Consider the following 26679-nt stretch of genomic DNA (forward strand, 5'->3'; position numbering starts at 1 on the left):
TTGGGAATTCTGGGGGATTTGGGGGAATTGTGGATTCTGAGGGAAATTTTGGGGGGAATTTTTGGGGAATTTGAAGTTTCCAAGGGGCGATTTTGGGGCAAATTTGGGGATTTTGGAATTCTGGAGGGGATTTGGGGGAAATCTGGGGGAGTTTTTTTGGAAATTTGGGAATTCCAGGGAGATTTGGGGTGAAAATTGGAAATTCTGGGGGTTCCTAAGGGGGATTTGGGGTGTGGGGTGGGATTGATGGGGTTTTATGGGATTTGGGGAATTTGGGGTGGATTTGGGATGGATTTTATGGGGTTTTTATAGATTTTTATGGACTTATGGGGTTTTTGTGGGGTTTTGGAAATTGGGATGGATTTAGGATGGATTTTATAGGATTTTTATGGGGATTTATGGGATTTTGAGAATTTGGATGGATTTGGGATGGATTTTATGGGGTTTTTTATGGGATTTTAATGGGATTTATGGGGTTTTTGTGGGGTTTTGGAAATTTGGATGGATTTTATGGGATTGATGGGGTTTTTATGGAGTTTGGGGAATTTGGATGGATTTGGGATGGATTTTATAGGATTTTTATGGGGTTTTATGGGATTTAAGGGGGTTTTTGTGGGGTTTGGGGAATTCGGATTGGTTTTGTGTGGTTTTTATGGGGTTTATGCGATTTTTATGGGATTTTGGGAATTTGGATGATTTAGGATGGATTTATGGGGTTTTTATGGGGTTTTTTTGGGGTTTTTTGGGGTTTTTTGGGTTTTCCTCACTCACACTTTGCCATGCCCTCCCAGGCAGTTCTGCAACAGAAATGTCAGTTTGGGATGGGTTTTTGGGGTTTTTTGGGGTTTTTATGGGGTTTTTTTGGGTGTTTTTTGGGGGTTTTTGGGGTTTTTATGGGGTTTTGATGGGGTTTTGATGGGGTTTTTTTGGGGTGTTTCCCTCACTCACACTTTGGCGTGGCCCCCCAGGCAGTTCTGCAGCAGAAATGTCAGTTTGGGATGGGTTTTTTGGGGTTTTTATGGGATTTTCCCTCACTCACACTTTGGCATGCCCTCCCAGGCAGTTCTGTAGCAGAAATGTCAGTTTGGGGTGGATTTTTTTGGGGTTTTTATGGGGTTTTTTTGGGGTTTCCCTCACTCACACTTTGGCATGTCCCCCCAGGCAGTTCTGCAGCAGAAATGTCAGTTTGGGGTGGATTTTTATGGGGTTTTTTTTGGGTTTTTATGGGTTTTTCCCTCACTCACACTTTGGCATGCCCTCCCAGGCAGTTCTGCAGCAGAAATGTCAGTTTGGGATGGGTTTGGGATGGGTTTGGGATGGATGTTTTTGGGATTTTCCCTCACTCACACTTTGGCATGCCCTCCCAGGCAGTTCTGCAGCAGAAATGTCAGTTTGGGATGGATTTTTATGGGGTTTTTTTGGGATTTTTTTGGGGTTTCCCTCACTCACACTTTGGCATGCCCTCCCAGGCAGTTCTGCAGCAGAAATGTCAGTTTGCTGTTCCGGTACGGGACGTGCGACTCCTGGGGGATTTGGGGAATTTCAGGAATTTTGGGGGGATCCCAAACCCCAAATCCTCCCCCAAACCCCAAATCCTCCCCCAAACCCCAAATCTTGGGCTCCCCAATTCCCCTTTTCCCTCTCCCATCCCATTTTCCCCACCCCAATCCCACATTTTCCTGATTTATCCCATTTTCCCATCTCAAATCCCATTTAACCCATCCCAGTCCCCATTTTCCCCTTTTTTATCCCATTTTTCCCAATTCCCATTTTTTTTTATCCAATTTTTAATCCCATTTTCTCCGCCTTAATCCCAATTTTCCATCCCATTTTCCCCACCCCAATTCCCATTTTCCCTGGTTTTTATCCCATTTCCCACCCCAATCCCACTTTTCCCTCTCCCATCCCATTTTCCCCACCCCAATCCCACATTTTCCTGATTTATCCCATTTTCCCATCTCCAATCCCATTTAACCCATCTCAGTCCCCATTTTCCAGTTTTTTAATCCCATTTTTCCCACCCCAATTCCCATTTTCCATCCTGTTTTTCCCATTCCCACCCCAATTCCCATTTTCTTATTTTTTTCCCATTTTTATCCCATTTCCCCACCCCAATTCCCATTTTTCCTGCTTTTATCACATTTTCCCACCCCAATTCCCATTTTCCATCCTATTTTTCCCATTCCCACCCCAATTCCCATTTTCCCATTTTTTCTCCCATTTTACCCATCCCAGTCCCCATTTTCCCTTTTTTTAACCAATTTTTCCCCAATTCCCATTTTCCATCCCATTTTTCCACCCTGATTCCCATTTTTATCCCATTTTCCCACCCCAATTCCCATTTCCCATTCTGTTTTTCCCATTCCCATTTTTCCTATATCCCACATTTTCCATTCCACTTTTCCCACCCCAATTCTCATTTTCCTGGTTTTTTATCCCATTTTTCGTACCCCGATTCTCATTTTTTAATCCCATTTTTCCCACCCCAATTCCCATTTTCCATCCTGTTTTTCCCATTCCCATTCCCCATTTTCCAATCCCAATCCCCATTTTCCCATTTTTATCCCATTTTCCAATCCAAATCCCCATTTTCCCGTTTTTATCCCATTTTCCCCACCCCAATTCCCATTTTCCCATTTTTATCCCATTTTCCAATCCAAATTCCCATTTTCCCATTTTTCATCCCATTTTCCAATCCCAATCCCCATTTTCCCTTTTTTTATCTCATTTTCCCCATTTTCCCCCCTCCCATCCCACTTCCCCCATCCCAATTCCATTTTTCCATCCCAATTCCCACTTCCCTGTTCCCAGTCCCCCCAAAATCCCATAAAAATCCCCCAAACCCCACAATGACCCCATAAATCCCACAATAACCCCATAAAGAATTCTGGAAACCCCAAATTTCTCTTTTTTCACCCCAAACCTTGCAGAGGCTGGAGCTGATGGATTCCCCATTCCCCCATTCCCAAACCCCACAAATCCCATAAAAATCCCATAAAAATCCCATAAATCCCATAAAAAAACCCCAAATCCCATAAAGAATCCCATCAATCCCACAATAACCCCATAAATATTTTTGGAAATCCCAAAATCTGGATTTTTCACCCCAAACCTTGCAGAAGCTGGAGCTGATGGATTCCCCAGTTCCCCTTTCCCAAACCCAAAAAATCCCATAAAAATCCCATAAATCCCCCCAAAATCCCATTAAAAAATCCCCAAAATCCCATAAAAATCCTCCAAACCCCACAATAACCCCATAAATATTTTTGGAAATCCCCAAATTTGGAGTTTTTCACCCCAAACCTTGCAGAGGGCTCAGAGGCTGGAGCTGAGGGATTCCCCATTTCCCCATTCCCAAACCCCACAAATCCCATAAAAATCCCATAAATAATCCCCTAAATCCCATTAAAAAAACCCTAAATCCCATAAAGAATCCCATAAATCCCACAATAACCCCATAAATATTTTTGGAAATCCCAAAATCTGGATTTTTCACCCCAAACCTTGCAGAAGCTGGAGCTGATGGATTCCCCGGTTCCCCTTTTCCAAACCCAAAAAATCCCATAAAAATCCCATAAATAATCCCATAAATCCCATCAATAATCCCCTAAACCCCACAATAACCCCATAAATGACCTAAAATGACCCAAAATTGGGGTCTTTTGCCCCAAACCTTGTTGCAGAGGGCGCTGATGACCAGCCCAGGGTGCTCAGGCTGGGGTTGATGGATTCCCCATTCCCCATTCCCCATTCCCTGTTCCCATTCCCCATTCCCATTCCCCATTCCCATTCCCCATTCCCCATTCCCATTCCCCATTCCCATTCCCATTCCCCATTCCCATTCCCCATTCCCATTCCCCATTCCCATTCCCATTCCCCATTCCCATTCCCCATTCCCATTCCCCATTCCCATTCCCCATTCCCCATTCCCATTCCCATTCCCCATTCCCATTCCCCATTCCCATTCCCCATTCCCATTCCCCATTCCCATTCCCATTCCCCATTCCCATTCCCCATTCCCATTCCCCATTCCCATTCCCCATTCCCATTCCCATTCCCCATTCCCCATTCCCATTCCCATTCCCCATTCCCATTCCCCATTCCCATTCCCATTCCCCATTCCCATTCCCCATTCCCATTCCCAATCCCCATTCCCCATTCCCATTCCCATTCCCCATTCCCATTCCCCATTCCCATTCCCATTCCCCATTCCCCATTCCCCATCCCCATTCCCATTCCCCATTCCCCATTCCCATTCCCATTCCCCATTCCCATTCCCCATTCCCATTCCCATTCCCCATTCCCCATTCCCCATTCCCATTCCCCATTCCCCATTCCCCATTCCCATTCCCATTCCCATTCCCCATTCCCCATTCCCATTCCCATTCCCCATTCCCCATTCCCCATTCCCATTCCCATTCCCATTCCCCATTCCCCATTCCCCATTCCCATTCCCCATTCCCCATTCCCCATTCCCATTCCCATTCCCCATTCCCCATTCCCATTCCCCATTCCCCATTCCCCATTCCCCATTCCCCATTCCCCATTCCCATTCCCCTTCCCCATTCCCCATTCCCATTCCCATTCCCCATTCCCCTTCCCCATTCCCCATTCCCATTCCCCATTCCCCATTCCCATTCCCCATTCCCCATTCCCATTCCCCATTCCCATTCCCCATTCCCATTCCCATTCCCATTCCCCTTCCCCATTCCCCATTCCCATTCCCATTCCCATTCCCCATTCCCATTCCCATCCCCATTCCCCATTCCCCATTCCCATTCCCATTCCCCATTCCCCATTCCCATTCCCCATTCCCATTCCCCATTCCCATTCCCATTCCCATTCCCCATTCCCATTCCCCATTCCCCATTCCCCATTCCCATTCCGCATTCCCCATTCCCCATTCCCATTCCCTGTTCCCAAACCCCATAAACCCCACAATAACCCCATCAATGACCCAAAATTGGGGTTTTTTGCCCCAAACCTTGTTGCAGAGGGCGCTGATGACCAGCCCAGGGTGCTCAGGCTGGAGTTGATGCATTCCCCATTCCCCACTCCCTGTTCCCATTTCCCCATTCCCCATTCCCCATTCCCATTTCCCTGTTCCCAAATCCCATAAACCCCACAATAACCCCATAAATGACCCAAAATTCCCATTTTTAGCCCCAAACCTTGTTGCAGAGGGCACTGATGACCAGCCCCAGGGCGCTCAGGCTGGAGTTGATGCTCTGGGTCTCCCTGAGCCGGTTCCCAACCGACCCCGACTTCTCCAAACGCTCGGAACCGGCCAGGTCCACCAGGGTGAGAGAGGCTGGGAATGAACGGGGAAAAATGGGGGAAAAATGGGGAAAAATGGGGGAATGATGGGGAAATAATGGGGGAATAATGGGGGAATGATGGGGAAATAATGAGGAAAAAATGGGGGAAAAATGGGGGAAATGGTGGGGGAATAATGGGGAAATAATGGGGGAATAATGGAGGAAATAATGGGGGAATAATGGGGGAATAATGGGGGAATGATGGGGGGATAATGGGGGAAAATTGGGGAATAATGGGGGAAATATAGGGGGGGAAATGGGGGAATAATGGGGGAAAATTGGGGAAATAATGGGGGAACATGGGGGAATAATGGGGGAATGATGGGGAAATAATGGGGGAAAACTGGGGGGAAATGGGGGAATAATGAGGAAATAATGGGGAAATAATGGGGAAAAATGGGGGAATAATGGGGGAAATAATGGGGGAATAATGGGGAATAATGGGGAAATAATGGGGGAATAATGGGGAATAATGGGGGAATAATGGGGGAATGATGGGGAAAATAATGGGGGAATAATGGGGGGAAATTGAGGAAATAATGGGGGAATAATGGGGGGAAATGGGGAAAAATGGGAAAATAATGGGGGGAAAATGGGGGAATTGGGGAAATAATGGGGGAATAATGGGCAATTATAACAGGAAATAATTGGAAAAAATGGGAATTATAACAGGAAAAATGGGGAAATAAAGGGAAAAAAGGGGGGAAATATAATGGGGAATAATGGGGGGAAATAGGACAAAATGGGGGAATAATGGGGTGATAATGGGGGAAAATTGGGGGGGAAAGGTGGAAAACTGGGGAATAGCTGGAAAATTGGGGGGAAAACAGGGAAATTCAGGAATTCCATGGGGATTTTGGGAATTTTGGGATTTGCTGGGGCTCTCACAGGCGCAGCGCAGGTCCCGGGCTGGGAAAAGTGGGGTAAAAGCTGGAAAATTGGGGGTTAAGGGGGGAAATGCAGGAATTCCGTGGGGATTTTGGGAATTTTGGGGATTTGCTGGGGCTCTCACAGGCGCAGCGCAGGTCCCGGGCTGCGTGGTGGCCCTGGATGCGCAGCTGGAACACGGAGTGGGAGCGGGACGAGCGCTCATTGAGCCCCGTGCGGGCAACGGAGCGCTGGGAACCGGCACGGAGCAACAGCTCCAGAACCTGGGGGGAAATAATGGGGGAAAATAATGGGGAATGATGGGGGAATTAATGGGGGAATGATGGGGGAATGATGGGGAATTAATGGGCGGAATAAGGGGGAATTAATGGGGGAATAATGGGGGAATAATGGGGAATAATGGGGAATAATGGGGAATAATGGGGAATGATGTGGAAAATAATGGCGGAATAATGCAGGAATGATGGGGGAATGATGGGGAAATGATGGGGAAATGATGGGGAATGATGGGGGAAATAATGGGGAATAATGGGGAATAATGGGGGAAATGATGGGGGAATGATGGGGGAATAATGGGGGGAAATTGGGGGAATGATCGGGAATAATGGGTGAATAATGGGGGAATAATGGGGAATGATGGGGGAATGATGGGGAATGATGGGGGAATAATGGGGGAATACCCTTCTGAAATTCCCCATTTTCCCCCTTAAACCCCCAAATTTCCCCAGAATTCCTGGTTCCCCACCTGCTCCTCGCTCTCCACGGGCACCCAGGTGAGGTTGGGCACCTGCAGCTCCACATTCCCCACTCTGAATGCCTAAATTCCCACCTAAAACCCCCAAATTTCCACCTAAAACCCCCAAATTTCCCCCTAAAACCCCCAAATTTCCCTGTAAAACCCCCAAACTTTCACGTAAAATCCCCAAATTTGCCCGTCAAACCCCCAAATGTCCCCTTAAAATCCCAAAATTTCACTCCAGTGCCCAATCCCCACCTGCTCCTCGCTCTGCACGGGCACCCAGGTGAGGTTGGGCACCTGCAGCTCCACATTCCCCACTCAGAATGCCCACATTTTCCCCAGAATTCCTGGCTCCCCACCTGCTCCTCAAGCTCCACATTCCCCATTTAGAATGCCCCAATTTCCCCCTCAAACCCCCAAATTTTCCCCTAAAACCCCCAAATCTTCCCCCCAGTGCCCAATCCCCACCTGCTCCTCGCTCTCCACGGGTACCCAGGTCAGGTTGGGCACGTGCAGCTCCACATTCCCCACTCAGAAAGGCCAAATTTCCTCATAAAACCCCTCTGAAATTCCCGATTTTTCCCCAAAACCCCCAAATCTCCCCCCAGTGCCCAATCCCCACCTGCTCCTCGCTCTCCACGGGCACCCAGGTGAGGTTGGGCACCTACAGCTCCACATTCCCCATTTAGAACCCCCAAATTTCTCCCCAGAATTCCCGGTTCCCCACCTGCTCCTCGCTCTCCATGGGCACCCAGGTGAGGTTGGGCATGTGCAGCTCCACATTCCCCCCTCAGAATCCCCAAATTTCCCCCTAAAACCCCCAAATTTTCACCTAAAATCCCCAAATTTCCCCCTCAAGCCCCTAAATTTCCCTCTAAAACCCTCAAATTTTCAACCAAAAACCCCCACTTCAGCCCAGAATTCCCAGCTCCCCACCTGCTCCTCACGGGTACCCAGGTGAGGTTGGGCACCTGCAGCTCCACATTCCCCACACACAATGCCCCAATCTCCCCCTAAAATCCCCAAATCTCTCCCTAAAATCCCCAAACTTTCACCTAAAATCCCCAAATTTCCCTGTAAAACCCCCAAATTTTCACCTAAAATCCCCAAACTTTCACTTAAAATCCCCAAATTTCCCCCTAAAACCCACAACTTTGACCAAATCCCAGTTCCCCACCTGCTCCTCGCTCTCCACAGGCACCCAGGTGAGGTTGGGCACCTGCAGCTCCACATTCCCCACTCAGAATGCCCCAATCTTCCCCCAGTGCCCAATCCCCACCTGCTCCTCGCTCTCCACGGGTACCCAGGTCAGGTTGGGCACGTGCAGCTCCACATTCCCCATTTAGAACCCCCAGAATTCCCGGTTCCCCACCTGCTCCTTGCTCTCCACGGGCACCCAGGTGAGGTTGGGCACGTGCAGCTCCACATTCCCCATTTAGAACCCCCAGAATTCCCGGTTCCCCACCTGCTCCTCGCTCTCCACAGGCACCCAGGTGAGGTTGGGCACGTGCAGCTCCACATTCCCCACTCAGAATGCCCCAATCTCCTCCCAGTGCCCAATCCCCACCTGCTCCTCGCTCTCCACAGGTACCCAGGTCAGGTTGGGCACGTGCAGCTCCACATTCCCCATTTAGAATCCCCAAATCTCCCCAGAATTCCTGGTTCCCCACCTGCTCCTCGCTCTCCACAGGTACCCAGGTGAGGTTGGGCACGTGCAGCTCCACATTCCCCATTTAGAATCCCCACATTTCCCCCAAATCCCGGTTCCCCACCTGCTCCTCGCTCTCCACAGGCACCCAGGTGAGGTTGGGCACGTGCAGCTCCACATTCCCCATTTAGAATCCCCACATTTCCCCCAAATCCCGGTTCCCCACCTGCTCCTCGCTCTCCACAGGCACCCAGGTCAGGTTGGGCACGTGCAGCTCCACATTCCCCATTTAGAACCCCCAGAATTCCCGGTTCCCCACCTGCTCCTCACTCTCCACGGGCACCCAGGTCAGGTTGGGCACGTGCAGCTCCACATTCCCCATTTAGAATCCCCACATTTCCCCCAAATCCCGGTTCCCCACCTGCTCCTCGCTCTCCACAGGCACCCAGGTCAGGTTGGGCACGTGCAGCTCGTCGCTGTCAGGGGCCAGCCTGCGGATCTCCAGCTCGGAGCCGCGCTCCCCCTTGGCCAGCAGCAGGTCCCGCAGGCCCTCGTTGTAGATCTCCAGGAAGCTGGCGGAGAAGCCGTACTGAGGGCGGGGCCGTGCCCGCCGTGCCCGCCCCGCGCCCGCCCCGCGCCCCCGGGGGCTCCAGGGGCTGGGGGGTACCTGCCAGCCCTTGCCCGCCAGGTCCTGGGCGCCGCGGAACAGGTGGCGCACGGCCCGCGGGATCATCCCCCGCGACTCGGGGGTGCCGGGCGGAGCGGGGCCCTCCATGGTGAAGGTTTTGCCGCTGCCCGTCTGCCCGTAGGCGAAGATGCACACGGGGTACCCGTCCAGGGCTGACTGAAATGGGAATTGAGGGGATTTAGGAACACTCAGAGGGGTTTGGGATGGGCACAGGGAACATTGACACGTCCAGGGCCAGCTGGGAAAGAAAATTCCAGAATTCAGAGGGGTTTGGGATGAGCAGGAGGGGTTTGGGAATGGGCAAAGGGAACATTGACACATCCAGGGCCAACTGGGAAAGAAAATTCCGGAATTCAGGAGGATTTGGGATGAGCAGGAGGGGTTTGGGAATGGGCACAGGGAACATTGACCTGTCCAGGGCTGAATGGGAAAGAAAATTCCAGAATTCAGAGGGGTTGGGAATGGTTCAGAGGGATTTGGGAACGGTCAGGGAGGTTTAGGATGGGCACAGGGAACATTGACACATCCAGGACCGACTGAAATGGGGATTTAGGAACACTCAGAGGGGTTTGGGATGGGCACAGGGAACATTGACCCATCCAGGGCTGACTGGGAAAGAAAATTCCAGAATTCAGGGGGTTTGGGAATGGTTCAGAGGGATTTGGGAACGCTCAAGAGGGTTTGGGAATGGGAATTGCAGAATTGGGAATGGGCCCACGGAACATTGACCTGTCCAGGGCCAACTGGGAACGGGAATTCAGGGGATTTAGGAACACTCAGAGGGGTTTGGGAATGGTCAAAGGGAACATTGACACGTCCAGGGCCAGCTGGGAAAGAAAATTCCAGAATTCAGGGGGTTGGGAATGGTTCAGAGGGATTTGGGAACACTCAAGAGGGTTTGGGAATGGTCAGGGGGGTTTGGGATGGGCACAGGGAACATTGACCTGTCCAGAACCGACTGAAATGGGGATTTAGGGGATTTAGGAACACTCAGAGGGGTTTGGGAATGGTCAAAGGGAACATTGACACGTCCAGGGCCAGCTGGGAAAGAAAATTCTGGAATTCAGAGGGGTTTGGGAATGGTTCAGAGGGATTTGGGATGGGCACAGGGAACATTGACCCGTCCAGGGCCGACTGGGAAAGAAAATTCCAGAATTCAGAGGGGTTTGGGAACGGTGAGGGAGGTTTGGGATGGGCACAGGGAACATTGACACGTCCAGGGCCGACTGGGAACAGGAATTCAGAGGGGTTTGGGATGGTTCAGAGGGATTTGGGAACGGTGAGGGAGGTTTGGGATGGGCACAGGGAACATTGACACATCCAGGGCCAACTGAAATGGGGATTTAGAGGATTTAGGAACACTCAGAGGGGTTTGGGAATGGGCACAGGGAACATTGACCTGTCCAGGGCTGACTGGGAACGGGAATTCCAGAATTATGGGGGTTTGGGATGAGCAGGAGGGGTTTGGGATGAGCAGGAAGGGTTTGGGATCACTCTGAGGGATTTGGGAACACTCAGAGGGGTTTGGGAACACTCACAGGGGTTTGGGAATGGATTTCCTGGTAGATCTCCTGCTGGGATCTGGGGTTGCATTTGGGTGGAATTTGGGGGGAAATGGAGCCGGATTTTGGGTGCAATTTTGGAGATTTTGGGATCCAGGTGGGATTTTTTGGATATTTGGGATTTTTGGGGCAACCACCTGCACCAGGAGCTGGATCTCCTGCAAGATTCCCTGGTGGATTTGGGGTTTTTGGGGCACCCACCTGCACCAGGAGCTGGATCTCTGGAGGATCTCCTGGTGGGATTTGGGGTTGGGTTTGGGGTGGAATTTTGGGATCCAGCTGGGATTTTGGGGTTTTTGAGATCCATGTGGAGATTTTTGGCATTTCTGGGATGCACCCACCTGCACCAGGAGCTGGATCTGCCTGAAGCTCTCCTGTTATGAGGCCCCGGGTGGGATTTGGGTGGGATTTGGGGTTTTTTGGGATTTCTGGGATGCACCCACCTGCACCAGCAGCTGGATCTCCCTGAAGCTCTCCTGTTGTGAAGCCCTGGGTGGGATTTGGGTGGGATTTTGGGTGGGATTTTGGGGTTTTTGGGGCACTGACCTGCACCAGGAGCTGGATCTCCCTGAACTCTCCTGTTATGAGGCCCTGGGTGGGATTTGGGTGGGATTTTGGGTGGGATTTTGGGTGGGATTTGGGTGGGATTTGGGTGGGATTTTGGGTGGGATTTGGGTGGGATTTGGGTGGGATTTTGGGTGGGATTTGGGTGGGATTTTGGGTGGGATTTTGGGGATTTATGGGATGCACCCACCTGCACCAGCAGCTGGATCTCCCTGAACCTCTCCTGCTGGGAGGCTCCAGGCGGGATTTGGGGTTGGATTTGGGGAAAATTGAGCTGTATTTGGATGGAATTTTGGGGATTTTGGGATCCATGTGGAGATTTTTGGGATTTCTGGGATGCACCCACCTGCACCAGCAGCTGGATCTCCCTGAAGCTCTCCTGTTATGAAGCCCTGGGTGGGATTTGGGTGGGATTTGGGTGGGATTTTGGGGCACTGACCTGCACCAGCAGCTGGATCTCCCTGAACCTCTCCTGGTGGGATTTGGGTGGGATTTTGGGTGGGATTTGGGTGGGATTTGGGCAGGATTTGGGTGGGATTTTGGGTGGGATTTTGGGGCACTGACCTGCACCAGCAGCTGGATCTCCCTGAAGCAGCTGGATCACCCTGATTTGGGTGGGATTTGGGTGGGATTTTGGGCAGGATTTGGGTGGGATTTTGGGGATTTTGGGGCACACACCTGCACGAGCAGCTGGATCTCCCTGAAGATCTCCTGTTATGAAGCCCTGGGTGGGATTTTGGGTGGGATTTTGGGTGGGATTTTGGGGATTTTGGGGCACCCACCTGCACCAGCAGCTGGATCTCCCTGAAGCAGCTGGATCTCCCTGATTTGGGTGGGATTTGGGTGGGATTTGGGTGGGATTTTGGGGATTTTGGGGCACTGACCTGCACCAGCAGCTGGATCTCCCTGAAGATCTCCTGCTGCGAGGCCCCGGGTGGGAAGACGCGGTCGAAGCTGAAGTCGTAGCGCAGCTCCGCCCGCCGCTCCCGGCCCACCTGCGACTGCGGGGAGGAAATGGAACATTTGGGGCGAAAAAACGGGAAATTGGGCAAAACAGGGAGATTTGGGGCAAAAAAACGGGGAATTGGGCAAAACCAGGGAGATTTGGGGCAAAAAACGGGAAATTGGGCAAAAAATGGAGATTTGGGGCAAAATAATGGGGTTTGGGGCAAAGAAATGGGGTTTGGGGTAAAAAAAATAGGGTTTGGGGTAAAAAAAATGGGGTTTGGGGCAAAAATAATGGGGTTTGGGAGGAGAAAAAGGGGTTTTGGGAGAGAAAAAGGGATTTTGGGAGGGGAAAATGAGTTTTGGGAAGAGAAAAAGGGGTTTTGGGAAGAGAAAAAGGGATTTTGGGAGGGGAAAAGGGGTTTTGGGAGGGAGAAAAGGGATTTTGGGAGGGGAAAAAGGGGTTTTGGGAAGAGAAAAAGGGGTTTGGGAAGAGAAAAAGGGGTTTTGGGAGGGGGAAATGAATTTTGGGAGGGGAAAAAGGGGTTTAGGAGGGGAAAAAGGGATTTTGGGTGGGGGAAAAGGGGTTTGGGAGGGGGAAAAGGGATTAGGGAAGAGAAAAAGTGGTTTTGGGAGGGGGAAAAGGGGTTTTGAGGAGGAAAAAGGGGTTTGGGAAGAGAAAAAGGGGTTTGGGAGGGGAAAAAGGGGTTTGGGGAGAGAAAAAGGGGTTTTGGGAGGGGAAAAGGGGTTTTAGGAAGAGAAAAAGGGGTTTGGGGAGAGAAAAAGGGGTTTGGAGAGGGAGACAAGGGGTTTTTGAGAAGGGGCAAAGGGTTTTTGGGAGGCCAGAGCCGTTTTTGGGTGCAAGGGGCGCGTTTGCAGCCGGGCACTGACATCGTCGGGCCGGGTGAGCACCAGGCTGCGCGCGTCCTGCGGGGGGAAGTGCAGGTGGGGCAGCCCCCGCTGGCGCTCGCGCTCCTCGGGCAGCAGCGGCCGCACGCGGCAGAACACGCGGATGTTCCCCTGGGGAAGGAAATAACAACAAGGGAATGAGGGCTGGGATAAAGGGGTGTGACCCTGGGAAAGCAAATATCAATGGGAATGAGGGCTGGGATAAAGGGGTGTGACCCTGGGAAAGCAAATAACAGCACGGGAATGAGGGCTGGGATAAAGGGGTGTGACCCTGGGAAATGAAATATCAATGGGAATGAGGGCTGGGATAAAGGGGTGTGACCCTGGGAAATGAAATATCAATGGGAATGAGGGCTGGGATAAAGGGGTGTGACCCTGGGAAAGCAAATATCAATGGGAATGAGGCACTGGAGTCAGGGGTGTGACCCTGGGAAACCAAAATAACAACGGGAATGAGGGCTCAGATTGGTGGGAAAGCAAATAACAGCAAGGGAATGAGGGGTGGGATTGGTGGGTGTGACCCTGGGAAATCAAAATACCAACGGGAATGAGGCACTTGAGTCAGGGGTGTGACCCTGGGAAACCAAAATACCAACGGGAATGAGGGCTGGGATTGGTGGGAAATCAAATAACAGCAAGGGAATGAGGGGTGGGATTGGTGGGAAAACAAATAACAGCAAGGGAATGAGGGGTGGGATTGGTGGGGAACCAAAATATAAATGGGAATGAGGGCTGGGATTGGTGGGAAAAGAAAAATAACAATGGGATTGAGGGGTGGGATTGGTGGGAAACAAAAATATAAATGGGATTGAGGGGTGGGATTGGTGGAAAACAAAAATAACAACGGGAATGAGGGGTGGGATTGGTGGGAAAAGAAAAATGTAAATGGGATTGAAGGGCTGGGATTCAGGGGTGTGATCCTGGAAAACAAAAATGTAAATGGGATTGAGGGGTGGGATTAATGGGAAAACAAAAAATAAATGGGATTGAGGGGTGGGATTGATGGGTGTGCCCCTGGAAAACAAAATATAAATGTGATTGAGGGGTGGGATTAATGGGTGTGACCCTGGGAAACAAAATATAAATGTGATTGAGGGGTGGGATTAATGGGTGTGACCCTGGGAAATCAAAATAACAATGGGATTGAGGCACTGGATTCATGGGTGCACCCCTGGGAAAACACAGAATTGGGATTGAGGCATTGAACTCATGGATGTTGCCTTGGAAGAACAAAAAAATGGGATTGAGGCATGGAATTCAAGGGTGCTGCTCTGGAAAAACAAAAAAATGGGACTCAAGCGTGGGACTCCTGAGTGTTCCCACAGGAAAATTTAAAAAAATGGGATTCAGGCATTGATTTCATGGATGTTGCCCTGGGAAAACCAAAAAATGGGATTCAGGCATTGAATTCATGGGTGTTCCCCTGGGAAAACAAAAATCGGGATTCAGGCATGGAACTTGTGGGTGTTCCCCTGGCAAAATCAAAACTGGGATTCAGGTATTGAACTCATGGATGTTACAATGGGAAAACCGATAATAAATGGGATTGAGGTGTGGGACTCATGGGTGTTCACCTGGGAAAACCCAAATTTGGGATTGAGGCATTGAATTAATGGGTGTTCCCTGGGAAGACCCCAAAAAACTGGGATTTAGTCATTGGGCCTGGTTCTGGGGGTCTCCCCCCTCAGGAACTGGGGGTCTGCCCTCACGCAGAACACACAAATGTTTTCCTGAAAAACCCCACAAGAATGGGATTCAGCCCTTGGGAGCAGTCCCAGGATCTCCCCTCACACAGAACACACAGACATTTCCTTGAAAAACCCCAAAAAATTGGGATTCAGTCATTTGGCCTGGCCCATGGTGTCTCCCCCCTCAGGAACTGGAGGTGTTCCCTCATGCAGGTGTTTCTCTGACAAAACCCCACAAAATTGGGATTCAGCCCTTGGGAGCAATCCAGGGGGTCTCGTCTCACACAAAACACACAGATATTCCCCTGGAAAACCCCAAAATATTGGGATTTAGTCATTGGGCCTGGCTCTGGGGGTCTCATTCCCCTCAGGAGCTGGGGGTCTCCCCCCATACAGAACACACAATGTTTTCCTGGAAAAACCCCACAAAAATGGGATTCAGCCCTTGGGAGCAGCCCCTCAGACAGAACACGCAGATATTCCCCTGGAAACCCCAAAAAATCGTGATTTAGTCACTGGGCCTGGTTCTGGGGGTCTCTCCCCTCAGGAACTGGGTGTCTCCCCTCACACAGAATGTGCAGTTTTCCTGAAAAAACCCCACAAAATCGGGATTCAGCCCTCAGGGGCAGTCCTGGGGGTCTCCCCTCACAGAGAACATGCAGACATTTCTCTGAAAAAACCCTAAAAACTTGGGGTTCAGTCATTGGGCCTGGCCCATGGTGTCTCCCCACTCAGGAACCGGGGGTGTCCCCTCATGCAGAACACGCAGATAAACCCCTGAGAAAACTCCACAAAAATGGGATTCAGCCCTTGGGAGCAGTCCCAGGGTCTCCCCTCACACAGAACACACAGATATTCCCCTGGAAAACCCAAACAAATCATGATTCACTCATTGGGCCTGATCCAGGGTGTCTCCCTGCTCAGGAACCAGGGGTCTCCCCTCACACAGAACACGCAGATGTTTTCCTGAAAAAACCCCACAAAAATGGGATTCAGCCCTTGGGAGCAGTCCCAGGGTCTCCCCTCACACAGAACACACAGACATTTCCTTGAAAAACCCCAAAACACTTGGGGTTCAGTCATTGGACCCACTCCTGAGGGTCTCTCCCCTCAGGAACCAGGGGATCTCCCCTCACACAGAATGTGCAGTTTTCCTGAAAAAACCCCACAAAATCGGGATTCAGCCCTCAAGGGCAGTCCTGGGGGTCTCCCCTCACACAGAACACACAGATATTCCCCTGGAAAACCCAAACAAATCATGATTCACTCATTGGGCCTGGTCCATGGTGTCTCCCCCCTCAGGAACCGGGGGTGTCCCCTCATGCAGAACACGCAGATATTCCCCTGAGAAAACTCCACAAAAATGGGATTCAGCCCTTGGGAGCAGTCCCAGGGTCTCCCCTCACACAGAACACACAGACATTTCCTTGAAAAACCCCTAAAAACTTGGGGTTCAGTCATTGGACCCAGTCCTGAGGGTCTCTCCCCTCAGGAACCAGGGGTCTCTCCTCACACAGATATTTCCCTGACAAAACCTCACAAATATGGGATTCAGCACTCAGGGGCAGTCCTGGGGGTCTCCCCTCACACAGAACACACAGATATTCCCCCAGAAAATCCCAAAAAATCGTGGTTTAGTCATTGGGCCTGTTTCTGGGGGTCTCCCCCTTCAGGAACCAGGGATCTCCCCTCACACAGAACACGCAGATGTTCTCCTGAAAAACCCCACAAGAATGGGATTCAGCCCTCAGGGGTAGTCCCAGGGTCTCCCTACACAGAGATCATGTGGATATTTCCTTGGAAAACCCCCAAAAAATTGGGATTCAGTCACTGGGCCTGATCGCAGGTGTCTCCCCCCTCAGGAACGGGGGGATCTCTCCTCACACAGAACACGCAGATGTTTTCCTGAAAAACCCCACAAAAATGGGATTCAGCCCTTGGGAGCAGTCCCAGGGTCTCCCCTCACACAGAACACACAGACATTTCTCTGAAAAAACCCTAAAAACTCGGGGTTCAGTCATTGGGCCTGGTCCAGGGTGTCTCCCCGCTCAGGAACCGGGGCTCTCCCCTCATGCAGAACACACAATGTTTTCCTGGAAAAACCCCACAAGAATGGGATTCAGCCCTCAGGGGCAGTCCTGGGGGTCTCCCCTCACACAGAACACACAGACATTTCCCTAGAAAACCCCTAAAAACTTGGAGTTCAGCCATTAGGCCTGGTCCAGGGTGTCTCCCCGCTCAGGAACCGGGGCTCTCCCCTCATGCAGAACACGCAGATATTCCCAAATAGGAAAACCCCCCAAAAACAGGGATTCCCCCATTGAGGCCTCCCCCCTCAGTCCCTCCCCCCCAGAACTCAGCAGCCCAGCCGTACCCGGAGCTCCTGGATGTCGTTGTGCAGGCGGCGCCGCTCCATCTCCAGCAGGTGGATGCGCTCCTCGTGCTCGGCCAGCAGCGCCCGCTGCGAGGCCTCGAGCTCGCGCAGCGCCGCCACCTGCTCCAGCTGCTCCTGCAGCTGCTGCTGCGCCTGCTGCAGCTGGGCCTGAGGGGGAAAGGCAAAAAAAACCCTCAGAATCACCCCCATTCCACAAAGATTCTGAGCATTCTGCAGAAAACCCTCAGAATCACCCCCAGTTCCACAAAGATTCTGAGCCTTCTGCCAAAAACCCTCAGAATCACCCCCAGTTCCACAAAGATTCTGAGCATTCTGCCAAAAATCCTCAAAATCCCCCCCAATTCCCCCTCTCTTCTGAGCTTTCTGCAAAAAATCCTCAAAATCCCCCCCAATTCTACAAGGCTTCTGAGCCTTTGGCAAAAAACCCTCAAAATCCCCAATTCCCCAAAGCTTCTGAGCCTTCTGCCAAAAACCCTCAAAATCCCCAATTCCCCCCTCACTCCTGAGCCTTCTGCAAAAAACCCTCAAAATCCCCAATCCCCCCAAGTTTCTGAGCCTTTTCAGCCTCTTGGGAGAGAAACTCACAAAAAAAATCCTGGTTTTCCTCATATTTTGCAGATTTCCTGATATTCTCTGTGAAAAGTGCATGTTATATGGCTCTACACAATTATTTACCATCTGTATTTTGATGTATTGATTAGTAGTGCTGTATTAAAATTTTAATAATATGATAAATGTAGTCTTGTAATTCAAAGGTAACTTTTGTAGTTAAAATAAGAACTATGTTAGTGGGATTCTTTGAAGAAAGGAATGAGGCACTCGCACCAGAGAGCAGCCCCAGGACACCTGAATCTTTCAGAAAAAAGAATTTATTGCCCTCTTATCAGAAGAAATGAACTTCATCCCGCCTCAAAGGCACTGTTAGGATTCAGAGGAAGAAGCTGATGACCAGAATCCTGTATTTGAATGGAATTTCTGCATCATGTATGAAGTGTATGAATATGCAACAGGTTATTGTTTTTAAGGGTTAATTCTCTGTTAATGTGGGTCCTTTTTCAGGCTCGTGCCACCCAAAAAAAGATACCTGGACATCTGTAACTCTTTGTATTTATTGCCTCATATTGTCCTAATTCAACTTGTCCAAATTATTATTACTCCAATTGTATTACAATTTTTAGAAACATTTTATTACTATTAAACTTTTAAAATTTTAAAAGCAAGTGATTGGCTTTTTTCACATTCTCCAAGGAATTTGGGGTTAAAATTCCCATATTCTGAGGCGTTTTCTGAGGGGTTTTGCCACAATCCAGGCAAAGCCCTCGTTTCCCGCCTTTTTTTGGCGCCCCCTAGCGGATTTCGAGTTGAAACACAGCAAAAAATGATTCAAATTCCCTTTTTCCCCCCAACATTTGGCACCACATTCGCCCATTGTTTCTGAGCCTTTTCAGCTGCTCAGGAGAGAAACTCACAAAAAAATCCCAGTTTTCCTCATATTTTGCAGATTTTCTGACATTCCCCAAGGAATTTGGGGTTAAAATTCCCATATTTTGAGGTATTTTCTGGTGCTCAGTAGAGAAATTCACAAAAAAAAGCCCCGGTTTTCCTCATATTTTGCAGATTTTCTGACATTCTCCAAGGAATTTGGGGTTAAAATTCCCATATTTTGAGGTATTTTCTGGTGCTCAGTAGAGAAATTCACAAAAAAAGCCCCGGTTTTCCTCATATTTTGCAGATTTTCTGGCATTCCCCAAGGAATTTGGGGTTAAAATTCCCATATTTTGAGGCATTTTCTGGTGCTGAGTAGAGAAATTCACAAAAAAAAGCCCCGGTTTTCCTCATATTTTGCAGATTTTCTGACATTCCCCAAGGAATTTGGGGTTAAAATTCCCATATTTTGAGGCGTTTTCTGAGGGATTTTGCCACAATCCAGGCAAACTCCTCATTTTCCCGGCTTTTTTTTGGGAACCCTAGAGGATTTCAAGTTGAAACACAGCAAAAATTATTCAAATTCCCTTTTTTTTTGCCCCAATATTTTGCACCCATATTCCCCCCTCGCTTCTGAGCCTTTTCACTGCTCAGGAGAGAAACTCACAAAAAAATCCCAGTTTTCCTCATATTTTGCAGATTTTCTGACATTCTCCAAGGAATTTGGGGTTAAAATTCCCATATTTTGAGGCGTTTTCTGGTGCTCAGTAGAGAAATTCACAAAAAAACTCTGATTTTTCCTCATATTTTGCAGATTTTCTGGCATTCCCCAAGGAATTTGGGGTTAAAATTCCCATATTTTGAGGCGTTTTCTGAGGGGTTTTGCCACAATCCAGGCAAAGCCCTCGTCTTCCCGCCTTTTTTGGCGCCCCCTAGGAGATTTCAAGTTGAAACCCAGCAAAAATGATTCAAATTCCCTTTTTTTCCCAACATTTTGGACACCTTGAGGGATTTTGGGTGCAAAATCAGTTGTGTTGTCAAAAATCCCCATTTTTCACAATTTTCCCCATATTTTTAGGCATTCCCTGAGAAATTTTGACATCAAAAAATCCAGAATTGATACAACCCCCTCATTTTCCCAACCTTTTCTGGCACTCCTGGTGGCTTTCAACCTGGAGAGTGACTGAACAGCTCTAAAATCCCAGTTTTTAATTAATTTTGAAGCACCCCTTGAGGGATTTTGGGTGCAAAAGCAGCTGAATTGGTGAAGATTCCCATTTTCCCCACATTGTGAGGGGTACCTCTGAAGAATTTCTGACACCAAAAAGCCGGAATTGCCACAAACCCTCATTTTCCTGCCACTTTCTGGGGCCTCTGGAGCAACAAAACAGCTCCAAATTCCCGGGTTTTTTGTGGATTCTGAAGCACCCCCTGAGGGATTTTGGGTGCAAAAGCAGCTGAATTAGTGAAAATTCCCACCTTTCCCGAGTTTTGAAGTTCCCCTGAAGGATTTTGACCCCAAGAAAGCCGGAATTGGCGCAAACCCCACATTTCCCCTCCTTTTTTGGTGCCCCCTGGCAGATTTGAGGTCAGAGAGCAACAAAACAGCTCCAAAATCCCAGGGTTTTGCACATGTTCAGGAACCCTTGAGGGATTTTGGAGCCAGAAGCAGCTGGATTGGTGAAAATTCCCATTCCCCCACATTTCAAGGCACTTTCAGAGCGATTTTGGTGCAAAAAAAACCCCAAATTGGTGCCAACCCCTCATTTTCCCGCCCTTTTTGGCGCCCCCTGGCGGATTTTCCCCTCACAGCTTCCCGCCATTTTTTACACCCCCCCACCCCCCCGATGGATTCCAGATGGGAAAGCTCAAAATGGCTCCCAAATTCCCGTTTTTTCAGGGATTTCTCAGGAATTGGGGGCCCTACCCCAGTGTTCTCCAGCTGCTCCGACAGCGCCTGTGCCCGGCCCAGGGCCTCGTCCCTCTCCTGCCGCCGCTGCTGCTCCTGCGCCTGCAGCCGCCGCTCCTCGGCCTCCAGGGCCTCCACCCGGCCCCGGCTCTGCTCCAGCTCCTCACGGCACTGAGACACCTCCAGCTCCAGGGAGCTGTGGGAAATGGGGCAATCCCAGAAAATCGGGGATTTTAGGGCAGTTTGAGGTGTTTTGGGTGAGTTTCTTGAGGGATTTGGGGAATTTTCAGGAGGGTTCGGAGGGATTTTTGGAGATTGAGGGGGTTCAGGAAATTTCAGAGATTTCCTGAAGGGTTCTGAGGGAATATTGGGCATCTTGAGGGGATTCAGGAAATTTCAGGGATTTCCTGAAGGGTTCTGAGGGAATATTGGGGATCTTGAGGGGAGTCAGGAAATTTCAGGGATTTCCTGAAGGGTTCTGAGGGAAATATTGGGGATCATAAGGAGATTCAGGAAATTTCAGGGATTTCCTGACGGGTTCTGAGGGAATATTGGGCATCTTGAGGGGATTCAGGAAATTTCAGGGATTTCCTGAAGGGTTCTGAGGGAAATATTGGGGATCTTGAGGGGATTCAGGAAATTTCAGGGATTTCCTGAAGGGTTCTGAGGGAATATTGGGGATCTTGAGGGGAGTCAGGAAATTTCAGGGATTTTCTGAAGGGTTCTGAGGGAATATTGGGCATCTTGAAGGGAGTCAGGAAATTTCAGGGATTTCCTGAAGAGTTCTGAGGGAAATATTTGGGATCATGAGGGGATTCAGGAAATTTCAGGGATTTCCTGAAGGGTTCTGAGGGAACATTGGGGATCTTGAGGGGATTCAGGAAATTTCAGGGATTTCCTGAAGGGTTCTGAGGGAACATTGGGGATCTTGAGGGGTTTTGAGGAGATTTGTGGAAATTTCAGGGATTTTCCAAAGAGCTCTGAGGGGATTTTGGGGATCATGAGGGGTTTTGAGGGGATTTGGGGAATTTTCTGGGATTTCTAAAAGGGTTCTGACGGAATTTTGGGGATCTTGAGGGAGTTTTGGAGCAATTTGTGGAAATTTCAGGAATTTCCAAAGGGTTCTGAGGGAATTACGGGGATTTTGGGAAATTTCAGGGATTTTCAGAAGTGTTCTGAGGGGATTTTGGGGATCTTGAGGCATTTTAGAGCAATTCAGGGAAATTTCAGGGATTTCTGGAAGGGTTCTGAGGGAATTTTGGGGATCTTCTGGGGTTTTGAGGGGATTTGTGGAAATTTCAGGGATTTTCCAAAGAGTTCTGAGGGGATTTTGGGAAATTTCAGGGATTTTCAGAAGTGTTCTGAAGAAAATTTTGGGGATCTTGAGGCGTTTTAGAGCAATTCAGGGAAATTTCAGGGATTTCCTGAAGGGTTCTGAGGGAATTTTGGGGATCTTGAGGGGTTTTGAGGAGATTTGTGGAAATTTCAGGGATTTTCAAAATGGCTGAGGCAATTTTGGGGCTATTCAGGGAAATTTCAGGGATTTTCAGAAGGGTTCTGAAGGAATTTTGGGAATCTCAAATTTCAAAGGAAAATTTGGGGGAAATGTGGGATAATTTGGGGGACTTTTGGGGAATTCCAGGAACTTTTGAAAGCTTTTAGAGAAATTTTGAGGGGATCTTGAGTAGATCTAGGAAAAACCACATTTGGAGGATTTTAGGTGAATTTGAGGTGAATTAGGAATTTTTCAGGAGGGTTTTAGGGAATATCAGGAGGGATCTTTTGAGGGATTTTAAGGGATTTTAATTTTCTCAGCATTCCCACTCCCTCCAGAGCAGGATTTTTAGGGATTTGGGATAGTTTTGATGGATTTTGGTGCATTTTTGATGGATTTTGGTGCATTTTTGATGGATTTTGGTGCATTTCTCACCCAACTCTGGAGCTGAGGCTGCTCTCACAGCACCTGTGCTCCCTCACGAGGGGAATTTGGGGCACTTTGGAGGGGTTTTGGTGGATTTTGGGGCAGTTTGATGGATTTTAGTCAGGTTTTGGTGGATTTTGGGACAGTTTAATGGATTTTAGTCAGGTTTGGAGGATTTTGGGGCACTTTAGATGGATTGTGGGGCAGTTTTAAGTGGATTTTTTCCAGGTTTTGATGGATTTTGGTGCAGTTTATCAGGATTTTGGTCAGGTTTTGATGGATTTTGGGGCACTTAAGATGCATTTTGGTCAGGTTTTAGTGGATTTTGGGGCCATTTGGATGGATTTTGGTCAGACTTGGGGCAGTCTGGATGGATTTAGAGCAGTTTTCAGTGGATTTTAAACAGATTTAGGTACGTTTTAGTGCATTTCTCACCCGACCCTGGTGCACAGGCTGCTCTCCCGGCTCTCCCTCTCTCCCAGCTCCCTCTGCAGGGGATGTGGGTGCGTTTGGGGCAGGTTTGGATGCATTTGGGGCAGGTTTAAGCAGACTTAGGTGCAGTTTTTAGCAGATTTAGGCCCATTTAGGCCCATTTCTCACCCGACCCTGGTGCACAGGCTGCTCTCCCTGCTCTCCCTCTCTCCCAGCTCCCTCTGCAGGGGATGTGGGTGCGTTTGGGGCAGTTTTAAGCAGATTTAGGTGCAGTTTTTAGCAGATTTAGGCCCATTTCTCACCCGACCCTGGTGCACAGGCTGCTCTCCCGGCTCTCCCTCTCTCCCAGCTCCCTCTGCAGCTGCTGCAGCCGCTCTCTCAGGGCTCGGTTGCCGCTCTCCAGTTCCCTTTTCTCGCTGTCCAGGCCCTGCAGCCGCTCCTGGGCCCGGCCCAGCGCCTCCCGCAGGTCCCCGAGCTGCCCCCGCAGGTCCCAGGGCGGCCGCTTGGGGGCGCCCTTGGAGCTCGCCGTGCTCGTGGCTGAGCCTGGGGAGGGACAAAGGGGATTGGGGACATTCTGGGGGGATTTGGGGACATTCTGAGGGGATTGGGGACATCGGGAAAGGGAGTGGGGACACTGGGAGGGGCTTGGGGTCATTGGGAAAGGGACTGGTGACATCCAGAGGGGATTGGGGACACCCAGAGGGGATTGGGGGCATCCAGAGGGGATTGGGGACACCTGGAGGGGACTGGGGACATCCAGAGGGGATTGGAGACATCCAGGGGGGATTGGGGACATCCAGGGGGGACTGGGGACATTGGGGAAGGGATTGGGGACATCCAGGGGGGACTGGGGACATCCAGAGAGGATTGGGGACATCCAGAGGGGATTGGGGACATCCAGAGGGGAGTGGGGACATCCAGAGGGGAGTGGGGACATTGGGAAAGGGACTGGGGACATCAGAGGAGGAGTGGGGACATTGGGATGCAGAGTGGGGACATTGGAGGGGAGTTTGGGGACATTGGGAGGGGCTTGGGGACACTGCGGGGGGAGCCCTGGGACAGAAGCTCCTGGGCCTTGGGGACATCGGGAGGGGCTTGGGGACAGGGAAAGGGTGGCCTTGGGAACATCGAGGGGGTGCCAAAGGGGACCCTGGGGACATCAGGAGGGGACCCTGGGGACACTGGGGAGGAGTTGGGGACACTGGGGAGGGCTTGGGGCCATGAGGAAGGGACCAAGGACATTGGGGGGGCTTGGGGACATTGGTGAGAGACCTGGGGACACTGGGGAGGGGTCCTGGGGACACTGGGAGGGGTCCTGGGGACACTGGGGGCTCTCAGGTCTCACCTGCCCTGGGAGCAGCTGCCACTGACGCCGCCTTCCGAGGGCCATCTGGGGACATTGGGGACATTGGGGACACATTGAGGACATTGGGGACATTGGGGACACATTGGGGACATTGGGGGGGGTTTGAACCCCCTGACACCCCCCAGGCCACACTGAGCCCTCCCCAAAGCCCCTTGAAATCCCCCAAATGTCCCCAAAGCCCCTTCAACTGCCCCAAATCCCCTTCAACTGCCCCCAAAACCCCTCTAGAACCCCTAAATCCCCTTCAACTGCCCCAAATGCCCCCAGATCCCCTCTAAACCCCCCAAATCCCCTTTAACTGCCCCAAATCCCCATTAAATGCCCCCAAATCCCCTTGAACTGCCCCAGATCCCCATTAAATGCCCCCAAATCCCCTTTACCTGCCCCCAAACCCCATTAAATGCCCCCAAACCCCATTAGACCCCCCAAATCCCCATTACCTACCCCCAAACCCCATTAAATGCCCCCGACCCCCATTAAATGCCCCCAAATCCGCTTGAACTGCCCCAGATCCCCATTAAATGCCCCCAAATCCCCTTTAACTGCCCTAGACCCCCATTAAACCCTCCCAAATCCCCTTTACCTGCCCCCAAACCCCATTAAATCGCCCCAAATCCCCTTTACCTGCCCCAAACCCCATTAAATCCCCCAAATCCCCTTTACCTGCCCCAGACTCCCTCCTTTAAATCCCCCAAATCCCCTTGAACTGCCCCCAAACCCCATTAAATGCCCCCAAATCCCCTTGAACTGCCCCAGATCCCCATTAAATGCCCCCAAATCCCCTTTACCTGCCCCCACACCCCCATTAAATGCCCCCAAATCCCATTAGACCCTCCCAAATCCCCTTTAACTGCCCCCAAACCCCATTAGACCCCCCAAATCCCCTTTACCTGCCCCCAAATCCCCTTTACCTGCCCCCAGACCCCCATTAAACCCCCCCCAAACCCCATTAAACGCCCCCAAATCCCCTTGAACTGCCCCAGACCCCCATTAAATGCCCCCAAACCCCATTAAATGCCCCCAAACCCCATTAGACCCCCCCAAATCCCCTTTCGGAGCCCGCTCTCCGCTCCGTGCCCCGCTTCCCCCCGTACCGTTCTTCCCCGCGGCCGCGGCGGGGCCCAGCGTTCGCAGCGGGGCCCTGAGCGGGGCCTTGGGCGCGGCCTTGGCAGCTCCGGGCCCGAGCCCGGTCCGCGATCGTTTCTGTCAGGGGACAAACGGCGTCAGGCGCGGGCAGGGCCGGGCCGAGCCCGCGCGGGGAGCGCTCCCTCCGCACCTGCTGGGGAGGAGCGGCGGGCGGGCCCTCGGACGGGGCCCGCTTCTCCTGGCCCCGGGCCACCGGCAGCCGCGAGAGCCCCGGGCGCGGCCCCGGGAGCGCTGCGGGACCGGCCTGAGGCGGCGCCGCCATCTTGTCCCGCGCGCCTTCAAACCGCCGCGCGCACATTGCGGCCAATGGCGGGGCGAGGTGGGAGGGGTGGGCCCGCCCCCCGTGGGGTTTGACCAATGGGAGAGCGAGGTGGGAGTAGGGAGAGCCAATGGGAGCGCGGGGCGGGGTCAGGGAGGGTGGAGGTTCGCCCGCCAAGGGGTAACGGCTGAGGGGGCGTGGCTTGCGTGGTGGGAGAGGGCGAGGATTGGCTGAGAGGAGAGAGGGCGGGGTTTATACAGTGGGCGTGGGCATGCAAGGCACGGACTTGTTTTGGTTGTTGGGAAGGGGGCGTGGTCTGAGTCAAGCCCCGCCCATAGAGCCCGAACATCCCCAAATTTACGCAAATATCCCCAAATCCATCTAAAATGTCCCTAAATTCACTCAAACTATTCCCCAATCCACCAATAATATCCCCAAATCCTCCCAAAATATCCCCAAATCCATCTGAAATATCCCCAAATCCACCCAAAATATCTCCAAATCCATCCAAACTGTTCCCAAATCCATCCAAACTGTTCCCAAATCCACCCAAATATCCCCAAATCCACCCAAATATCCCCAAATCTACCCCAAAGCCTCCCTAAATCCACCCAAATATCCCCAAATCCACGCATTGGGGGCGTGGCCTCAGCCCGGTGGGCGCGGCCTCTGCGGCGGCTGGGCCCTTGGTTGTTAAGTGGGCGTGGCCACACACGTTGTGGGCGTGGCCCCGCCCTCTGCAGCGCCGCTGCGGGAGCGTTAAGGAGGCGTGGCTTGCGTGCAATGGGCGTGGCCATCCCGCAATGGGCGTGGCCTGAGCGCGGCGGGGCATCCCCGGCTGCGGGTGGGGGGGGGTGGGGGAAGGGGGGGGGCGGAT

General features: G+C 51.1%; 1 protein-coding gene across 6 annotated transcripts in view; it reads right to left on the reverse strand.

Moving 5' to 3' along the window:
* The window catches only part of KIFC1 (kinesin family member C1), a 28683-nt gene extending 2375 nt beyond the window's left edge, over window positions 1-26308 (reverse strand). For 2 of the 6 annotated variants that reach the window (XM_071421151.1, XM_071421152.1), the window contains exons 1-13: window positions 25674-26308; window positions 25492-25600; window positions 24377-24421; window positions 23334-23574; window positions 20697-20874; window positions 17324-17491; window positions 13244-13372; window positions 12292-12408; window positions 9261-9437; window positions 9015-9182; window positions 6331-6469; window positions 5172-5311; window positions 1450-1523 (exon numbers count right to left, since the gene is read on the reverse strand). In XM_071421151.1, coding sequence (XP_071277252.1) covers window positions 1450-1523; window positions 5172-5311; window positions 6331-6469; window positions 9015-9182; window positions 9261-9437; window positions 12292-12408; window positions 13244-13372; window positions 17324-17491; window positions 20697-20874; window positions 23334-23574; window positions 24377-24421; window positions 25492-25600; window positions 25674-25841 — 1853 coding nt within the window. In that variant the 5' untranslated portion in view covers window positions 25842-26308. The remainder of the gene's footprint in view (window positions 1-1449; window positions 1524-5171; window positions 5312-6330; window positions 6470-9014; window positions 9183-9260; window positions 9438-12291; window positions 12409-13243; window positions 13373-17323; window positions 17492-20696; window positions 20875-23333; window positions 23575-24376; window positions 24422-25491; window positions 25601-25673) is intronic. The other 4 variants (XR_011678273.1, XR_011678272.1, XM_071421153.1 and 1 more) reach the window with 2 other exon arrangements.
* Between the last annotated feature and the right edge of the window lie 371 nt (window positions 26309-26679).

This window comes from Agelaius tricolor, unplaced genomic scaffold (genome assembly GCF_023055355.1).
Source record: "Agelaius tricolor isolate 1412-34295 unplaced genomic scaffold, bAgeTri1.0.p SCAF_191, whole genome shotgun sequence".
In the NCBI taxonomy this organism is placed as follows: Eukaryota; Metazoa; Chordata; class Aves; order Passeriformes; family Icteridae; genus Agelaius; species Agelaius tricolor.